This window comes from Orbicella franksi, chromosome 4 (assembly GCF_964199315.1).
Source record: "Orbicella franksi chromosome 4, jaOrbFran1.1, whole genome shotgun sequence".
Taxonomy (NCBI): Eukaryota; Metazoa; Cnidaria; class Anthozoa; order Scleractinia; family Merulinidae; genus Orbicella; species Orbicella franksi.
The window spans coordinates 14,068,552-14,077,992 of NC_138148.1; the positions used below are offsets into that span (position 1 = coordinate 14,068,552).

The following is a 9,441-nucleotide window of genomic DNA, read 5'->3' on the forward strand; positions in this document are numbered from 1 at the left end:
ACTCGACTAATGGATTACGCAATCACAATGACAGAGCAGAATTGATCATGATTGCGAAATCTCAGTTTGAAACTATAGGATGTCGAACAAACACTATGCTATAACGCATCACCTACAAACTCGACATCTGGTTGGCTACACAGGAATGGTAGAGGACATCCGGAACGTACATTACGGCCGGCTATAAAGAACCAATCAGTTATATCGTATTCTGTGTTATACACAGCCGGGTCAGCCAGGTCAGCAAGTGGGTTATTACGTAATAAGACAATTATGCAGGATTTTTTTCTTTTTAATTGGAACAAGGGAGAACAAATAAGGGGGAAAACCGGAAAATACACTACACCAAGCACGAGAGAACGTCAAGATAGGGTTAGTTCAAGCTATCCATGTAAATTAATATTGACTAAAACGACGTCCACTAATCCACTTGTCTCTTATTCCTCCTTCTTTTGATTAAAGTCTCAAGAATAATCCCAAAAAGCCTACGATGGAATTTTGAGAATGCATGAAAACTTTTGCCCGGTCCTCACTTGCGACGCAAGCATAAGAATAAACATAAGAAAAAGGCTTATGCTGATGTCACTGCCGCATAGACGTTATGCGCTTATAATGAGAGAAAAAACGATGAAACGTATGAAATACGTAGAATACGGGTGCCACTCGCCATTAAAATCTCGCTCTGGGTTTGATTGTTGTAGTTAGAGGCTAGGCTTCGTCCGTTGCCAACAGTCTACGATAGAAACCTCAAGTTTGCAGTCAAATCGTTACAAAGATTTCGTGGCACGGCATTTCACAGTATAATTCATGTCAGGAGTAACGTACTGTACAAGCGGAGTACAGTGCAGGTGAATCCCCCCTCGGAGTTAAGTAATACCCTCCGGTGCAGAGGAGAGGAGAGGAGGAGAGGGAGATTGAAGGGAAGGACTAACATGGCCGTTTAACTGGTAAGTTAAACGGCCATGTTAGACGGCCATAAAGTTTAGCCTGCGAGCAGTCTCTCATGCGTTGCGGCAGGAGCAAAGTCGATGAGTAAAGTCGCGAAAGACGAGTCAGCGAGCGAAGCCGACTCTCACCGACTCTCGCTTCGTTCGCCGACGGCTTTGCTCGTGCCACCTACGATGAAGGCCTTCTCGCAGGCTAGCGAAAGTTGTATGCTGACACTGGGGCATAAGACAACGCCTTAATAATCAACGCTTGCAAGTAAAAGATACCAACTTTCTCTGTCATGACAACGTCTTAATTAGACAGTTACAAAAATAATTGCCCACGACGAACACTTTGTGATATCACAGCATCCATGATTGAGTCATAAATCATGTCGTTCTCGATACACACTGATAAAAAAATTAAATACATTTTTCACTGATCAATGTCCAGCGATCTACCAGCGAAAACACTACAGTTAAATTTCACGAGTTTCTCTTTTCGTAGGCAGCAAAAAAACATTTGCACATCGCTGAAATTGATTTATAACTACATCTCACTTCGCTAATTTTAAATTATTCCAAGGCTCAAATAAATTAACCAAAATTCGTTATTTACAATATAAGCAAGGAATTGTTAGTAATAATGGTGTTTTATGTCAAAAAAGTGGTATTACGCATGGCCAGAAATATATTACTTCATAACTTAACTGTTGATGAAAATAAGTAGTGAAAATAACTGGATGCCTTGAGATTACCATTTTCAGCGGCAGCTTGTTGACCTGGTTCAGTTTTACGAAAAATTAGAAATTGCCAGAACTTTTTGTTGATATCACTAAAACAACAAAATTGCTCATCTTTGTCGACACCAAAAATAGTGACGTGAAGGTGAAAATTCAATCCGTGCTTCTCTGCGGTTAAATCTCCAAAGTGTTATAGAATATACGTTATAGGAGAAATGTATGGCTAAAATACGCAGAATTAATTAAAAACTAAACCTTGGTGGGTTGGGTGGGTCAGGAAAGTGATTATTTTACATGCAGACGGGACTAGGTATACTAACTGAATATGGCTTTGATACGATCGCTGGCGCAGACTGCCTTTTTGTAATTTGACTTTCGAAAATGATTAAGCATCAGATCATCAGATCTCTTTCAGTCATTTTATCGAACCTTTGGGAAGTATGACAGGGCGAATGACATTTCTCCTGTTCTCACTGTTTCGAGCAATCAAATCTATGCTTAGGCAAGATTGCCAGCCGCTGTTCAGGAAAGGAGCCCGCGATCCTTTGCTGTCTCCTCTCGGGGAGAAACGTAGACCCAACTCGAGAGAGCGGCGGAAATCGAGGCTAGCGTATGCTTTGCGACTCGTTTTGGATTCTCCTTACTCAGGTCGTGTTTCTGATTAGTTTTTTGAGTTCAATGGGCGTGTACTGTATGAATTATGAAATGTTAACGTTGTAAAACCTCTGGAGCCCGTTTTACGGACACTGGTCTATGGTCGAAACTTCCGCTAATACGGATCAATGCTTAAAGGAGCTCAGTCGCGGCATTTTGAGTTATTTTGGCCAAAACACACAATTGTCTTACATTGCAGGAAACCTGAAAGTAGTTAACTAGGATAGAAAAACACCAAAGAGATAATAGTAAACCATAAAGAAACAAGAATAGTTGAGGATAGAGAAGAAAAACACGAAATACAAAATGGCAAACTTGAAAAATTTAGGCCAAACTTTAGAGAATGCGCAAACCGTGACGTAACTCCTTTAAATTTGTGTCACGGACACTATAGATAACACACCATTGCAAGCATGTAACAATATCTTGATATCCGTTATAAGGAGTTGTCCCGCGATCCTTGTTTTTCACATGAATGCTTGGAAGCTCTCAACCAACTCTTCAGACGGAACTTTTGTTTGCCGAAACAAGTGGCATTTGTGTTTCGAGTCTCCCGTCACAATGGTAGCGAACGCGAAGTATTCTGGGCTTTCTGGGTGAGCCATGGCATTGCTTACAGAGTTGAAAGGGAAAAACATTCCTTGTTCTTCCTTCTCAGCCCGCGAGTTCGTCATTTGAACCCCGTCTACGGACACTAACAGTACAACTTCACTGGACGGCTGCTCCTTGCCGAATTTTTTCAGCGATTTGGCCTGTTGTTTCTGGTATTGTTTAACGCATTCACGCAAATGTTTTGGTCTCAGCGGTGGGTTGACGACTGTAGAACAAAGATAGGTCGCATTGAAATTGTAAACCTTCTCTTCCGGCACAATTTCCCAAGTGCTGTCAAAAACATCGTCCGCACCAACAGAGCTGACGGAAGCTGTTCTAAAATTTTTCGTGTTCTTTCCCATGTCCTGCTCCATTTTGTGCTCTTTGTCTTTCTTGGAAGTTGAGCGAATTAAATGCGGCATGGATGCAAAACGTTTTAGTTTCATGCTGCTTTTACTCGCCTCTTTTTCTTTGTGTTTAGGCTTTTCTTGTTTGGAATCTAGCTGCCTGTTTTCATCTTCCTCGGCCTAGAACAGAATAGAGAGGAACTTAACAATACAGTACGACCAACGGAGAGTGGAGTGAATCGCCCACTATGGATCTTATTCTTAAGGTAATCCCTCTTAAGATATTTCTAGCCTTGGAAACCAGTTCGTCAGCAGATGTTACCACGTGCAATGCGTGAATAGTTTCGTGGAGGTTGATAGCCGCCTGGGCTGTCCGCGTGAGCGAAATTAGTGTTACAGGATTGGCTATATCTAGACCACGTGAGTAAAGTTAGTGTCACAGGATTAGCCGTTTGTTTCTAGACCACGTGAGAAAAATTAGCGTCACAGGATTGGTTGTTTCTAGACCACGTGAGCGAAATCAGTGTCATATGATTGGCTGTTTCTGGACCAAGTGAACAAAATAAATGACATAGGATTAGCTATTTCGAGACCACGTGAGCAAAATTAGTGTCACAGGATTGGCTGTTTTTAGACCACGTGAGCAAAATTTTTTCACAGGATTGGCTGTTTCTAGACCACGTGAGCAAAATTAGTTTCACAGGATTGGCTATTGGTGGCCGTCCTGGGATTCTCGAAATCCGGAGTCATCTAAAAATATCTTGAGAGGGATCACCTGTGGGGAAGAAAGCCTATAAGAAGGATCAACTTGAAATACGACAAAAAAGTACTTGTTGTTAGAAATACATCGATTTTACAGCATTACGAAACATTATTACATACCAAAGTACCAAAATTCTCTGGAGGAGGAGGAGATGATGAGCTGCCCTGGGAACTACTGCAGCTAGAGGCATTTGAAATGAACGAGATCCGCCTGGACGATCGAACCGAGTCCCTGCGGTCCGAATACGTGGCCTGGCAACCAAGCCGGATAGCCTCGGTTGCAGCGACCGACGAGGTGATTCGACTACAGCGGAATGCGTGACAGAACATCCGGGTCTTTTCCCCTTGTCGTGCTTCCGACACGATGTAGCCGAAGAGTCGAGTGTCTTCCTCGTAAACTCCGAGCAGCAAGATCCACGGGATTGTATGTTGATGGAGAATTTTGTTATCCTGAGCATCTATAATGCGTATTTGTTCGGGATGTACTTCAAGAAAGACGTTTTTGAATTCTTTGGGATGTGCCTTCTCCAGCAGCGAAGTGATGCTCTCGTTAATAAGCAGATAAGATTTTTTCACCTTGAGAGCACCAAGATAGGAGACACCAGAAAATGTAGTGACGTCATCTTCTCCTAACCAGCTCTCTGGTCCCATTGGTGTAGAGACTGGAACTCTAAAACTCTAAGAAAGAAAACAGAAAAAAACATGAATAGAATAATTGTGAAGAGTTCAGTTGTACTTTAAAATTATTTAACTTAGGGTTTTAGCGGCAAGTTGTGTCTTTAGATATGCGAATCACACTGACTAAAGAACATACCTAAAGAGCACTGCGAATCTAAAAATTTATACACTGAATTTAAACTTCTGACTACGAGGAGAAAAACACACTTTCTAAAATAAGTATTTGAGACAAAAACTCACGCAAAGTGTATTCGTTCAGTTTGTGATCTGTTTGCTTCAAGAGAGAACGAAAAAATAGCTTCTACTTTTGTCACGTACGATGAAGAAAACATAAAAAAAAACATAAACATTTATCTGACAGAAAGCCGAGGATTTAAACCGTGGAAAATGGGTTGTTATCGACAAACGTGTTGGTACGACAACTCGCCATTAAAAATAGCGTGAATTTTTCAAAACGGAAACCAAGTGACAACGAAACTCTAAGCATATTTGTTCAAGTAAGGGAAAAATATCCAGGAGGGGGAATGCACAATTAACAGTGAAAACACTGAATATTAAACAAATTATATGGGACGAGAAAAACTCCAAGAGAGCATAATCGCAGGCCATTTTAAATGCTGCTTTTGATCCGTGCCATTCTCTAGAATTTAAATAAAAAACGTTTTCGCAGTGTTGGTTTTAAGGGTCAGGTTTCAAAACAAACGTTTTGTGCGATGTGGCATGAAGCTGGCTTGTCCTCGAGGGATGAAGTGCCGCGTCGTCAATGAACCCTTAGAAAACCTTTTAGTTTATTATCAGCGCTTTTCTTCTAGATCTGCCACTATGGATGCATGTTAATCACTGTTATTAAGGCTTGTTGACAATTTTTTTTTTCTTTCTGCAACTTGACCTGAAGAAACTTAATTGTAAACCTCAACCGGAAATGTTTTCGCTGCTCTTGACCTCCAATCAAAACAGAAAGAAAACATTGCTCTGTGGAGAATCAAAAGAGAACCTCGCCTAATTATTATTGTTATTATTATTATTATTTTTTTGTTTTTTTACATAGACCGAGGTTTCGGATGCATTTATTCCACTGTACTCCTGTTTAACACGGCAACACTGAATACTCTGAGTCTCGGACAGCGTATCGCAAATTTATTGTCCTTACCAAAAGTAAACAAATCAACCGGCCAATGGCACTGTCAACATTTACCCGCCTCTACACCAACTTAATTCGCACAAATACGATTAAACTCGGACATTTTAGTGAGTTAAAATCACACTTAATAGCGCGAATAAAAGCGTCATAAAAATTGCTGTTACCTTTGAGTTTGAGGAATTAAATGCGTTCTTCACAGCACCGCAAATGAGTTGCGCATCGGGACAGCAGATCACATAGCATTCGGCGTCCGCTTCCGGTGTACACACAATCACTCCCAGGGTTGTAGGGTCTTGCTCAAACAGATCAATAACACCAATATTTTCCACATCAAAACTCGCGATCACTTCCCAAGGCGAGCAATTGGTGCTGATTCGCATCATGTCCGATGTAACCTCCACATTAACCGAGGAACAGTCTTCCACTTTAGTTTTAGATACAATGTCATGAATAGTCGCTTGCAGAGTCTTTGTGTTCGACCTTTGGACAGTCGTTCTCTTTACAAAACGTGCCACATAAAATCCGAGCGCGCCGCCACTTAGTTTTCCGAGGCTTTTGCTCTTAGGTCTTGGATCGCTTAATTCGTCTTTGTGCGGAGAAAGTTTCAGGTTTGACTGACCCGGCAGTGAGCGAGATCTCGTCTCAACGCTGAGTTTCTCGTGTGTGCCACTTGCGGGCGTTGATACAGTCTTGTCGAGTTTGAGTCGCGGTATTCGCGATCGACGAGACTCGTGGAAGTGCAAATCACTGTATACGATATCTACTGGCGCGCTGCCTTGTCTCGGTCGACCTGACTCGTGCGTTATCAAGCCCTTCATATTCTCATAACGGGAATCCTCCGTGTCTCTGTTGGCATCCTCTGTGCTACTGACGCTCTGGCGTTCGTTGACGCTAATGCTACTGCCGGAGCTACGGCGCGAACCTTTGTCGTCGTCTACAAATGCGAACTCCATATTAACATAGAGAGGTCCTGGCGACTCTTTTGAACGCGGAGAAGGATTCGGTGAATTTTTGGAGGAAACGCTACTCGATGAACGTTGACTTGATTCGCTGGGTTTTCGAATACACTCCGGTGTCGTGGACGGCGTTGTTTTTGCACCGCGTTGCTCGAGGTAGCGATCTTGGGAAACTTCTGTGAGGTGCTTGCGCAAATCTCGCAGGTTCGGCACGAAGGAGAGATTGCCTGAAAAGTCTTGCCTGAGGATGGGATTTTGCGACTCCCGTGTCGGTCTCGAAGGAACAAAGTCTGTGACCTTGTTGGTGTGAATGATTTCGGCATACTGCGTGGAGTTCAGATCTAGAGTAGAATGCGACGGAGATGGCGGCGCAGAATTTGATTCGTTCAAAGCTTTTGTTAGCAGTTCTGACTTCCTTCGAAGGTTTTCTTTCTTCGCGGTTGAACTTCCAAAGCTCATAGAACGAATCACTGGACCATACTCCTTGTTTTGCGGGGCAGTATCCCCTGGTATAATCTCGTAAATGTTTTCGGAGTCTTCCATAGCTCCTCCATGATCGTCCTTAGCATCACTCGGCATCGCCGACTTCACTTGTTTCTCTTGCGAAGCAGTAACATGACTTTCTTGGAGTTCTATATTGCAGTTAAGATCGTTCTTGGCCAGGAATTTTCCCTTAGAAATCACCTCCTCGTAGAATGACTCTTTTGTGGACTCTTGTGCCATGAACTCCCCTCCGACCATTGTCGTGGACCCTGTCGTTGAATGGTACAAATCCCATATCGTAATTGATCCATCTCACTTATAGAGCCTCCCACTTGTTGCCCAGTGACGCAAGAGCGTGCGAATATCATTCTCACGTGGACGTTTATCCATGTCGATGTCAACACCAGGCGAAGACAATGCCCCCTTTTGTTCTGCGTGGACAGGCATCTATTCTTGGATTCCACGTCCGTCACGTTCGGATCGGACGGTCTAGAACTCGCTGAAACTCTGTTACCGCGGTTTGATGTAGTTTATGATCAGAACTTCTTTATTACAAGAGATTAAAGTATCAAGCACTTCGCTTGTTCTATATTTGTACCATTAACCAAATATACTTTTAATAACTTTTGTTCTGCAGCCGAGATGATTAAACTTTTATTTGAAGTTTTCGGAAGTTTTTCTTATTTTGCTTACCAGTGCAGTTTCGTTACGTGGGTGCCGAACAAGAACCAACACGCCTTCCGTTCATCACGTAAGTAATGGCTTACAGAAAATAATCCCCATATTGTCTTACGATCGGACTGTTGTGAACAGCCCCTACGGGGAGAGGTGTCGTGTAAAGGAAGAGATCCGTCTAGTCTGATCACAAGTTACGTAACCTACAAATGAGAGGTCTCTTCCTCCTTCGATGGATTTACTTGTTCTCCATCTAAGAAATTTTCTGACTGAAGATCTTTTGAGAAATTCCATAGAGATTTTCTCTGTATATTTTTCTCTCTTACGTAACCAGGAGCCCATCAACCTCGTTAAGGCTACCCCCACCCCCTATTAACCTTTCCTTCTTCCACTCACTACGACCCAAAAACGTGGGCCGGTTAACGCGATTTAACAAAGTGCTTTATATTATATAAATATAAAATCATCTTGACCTGCGCGCGGATTTCGTTTATTGACGCACGGAAAAAAGTCGTTTTGGGTAGTCTTGTAGCATGTCGTAAACGCGATCAGACAAGGCATTATAACTGTTGTTTCTGTAGAGTGGTTTTCACAAAATCAGTTCATTGGTAAGGTACGATTTTGATTCCAGGTATATTTAAATTTATGTCCCATGCTCTGGTTTTATACGGAGCTTCACAACCGCAAAAAAAAAAAAGCCACAAAGGTCATCTATTGCACTCGTTGTCACGTCTGATGGTTGTGTATGCTTGCTCTAAGTCGCAAGTCCTGTTTCAGTGGAGAGTGCACACTAGCCGAACATCTATTGAAGTTCTTTTGCTTGAAAAATCAGCAACGAAAAGCAGTAGAAATCTGTTTTAATGCACTGTGTGCTTGATGGCATTTGCTATTTTGTTGGTTTTTACCATCTTTTCGAATTCCGTCAAAATAAAGAAAAGAAAAAACACCAAAACAAAACAAACAAAAAAGCAAAATTGACCAAAATTCCTTTTACTATCAAAATACAAGATATGCGTGAGTCATGCTTGATTCCGTGTTCTACTGTTATACGTTTTCGGATCCTCGAAATGTTTCACTGAAGTGCAATGCTGCTTAGTTTTGCACTGACATCTTGACTCAAAGGTTTCCCTTATTTTATACTATGTTGAATGCACGATCTTCTAGACTCGCGAAATATTAACATATCAAATATAAACACCAGTCCTTTGAAACTTAGCTTTTGCAAAACTCCAATCATCGCCAATACAAAGATATCATTTTGTAGGTGAGAGTCAGGTAACTATATTTACTACAAAGCAGAACGTGTCAGAACGTGTGATAAAGTGTTAATAATATTTTTGGTGACTTGTGGGTAGGACCTGACCTGAATATTACGTATAACGTTTTTTTTTTTATTTAGGTACGTAAACACCGGTTTCAGCCTAAAACTAGAATAACAATGAATCCACTGGGTATCGGATGCCGCAAGCCAAGTTTGCGCTTAAC

At 41.9% G+C, this 9,441-nt stretch overlaps 1 protein-coding gene across 1 annotated transcript; it reads right to left on the reverse strand.

Annotated features, from left to right (window-relative positions):
* Positions 1-1,767: 1,767 nt before the first annotated feature.
* Positions 1,768-9,124, reverse strand: LOC145483486 (uncharacterized). The gene is made up of 3 exons (XM_081461994.1): positions 6,007-9,124; positions 4,144-4,701; positions 1,768-3,441 (listed from the first exon to the last, which is right to left on the reverse strand). The coding sequence occupies exons 1-3, from the start codon at positions 7,537-7,539 to the stop codon at positions 2,791-2,793; spliced, it is 2,742 nt and encodes a 913-aa protein (XP_081318120.1). The 5' UTR covers positions 7,540-9,124; the 3' UTR covers positions 1,768-2,790.
* Between the last annotated feature and the right edge of the window lie 317 nt (positions 9,125-9,441).

What these genes read in the sequence shown, in the direction of transcription:
- LOC145483486 (XM_081461994.1), bottom strand. Translation starts at nt 7,539, where the DNA reads ATGGTCGGAGGGGAGTTCATGGCACAAGAGTCCACAAAAGAGTCATTC. An exon ending in TTAATTCCTCAAACTCAAAG is followed by an intron (nt 4,702 to 6,006) that starts GTAACAGCAATT and finishes TTTCTTTCTTAG; the next exon opens with AGTTTTAGAGTTCCAGTCTC. An exon ending in CAGAGAATTTTGGTACTTTG is followed by an intron (nt 3,442 to 4,143) that starts GTATGTAATAAT and finishes ATTCTGTTCTAG; the next exon opens with GCCGAGGAAGATGAAAACAG.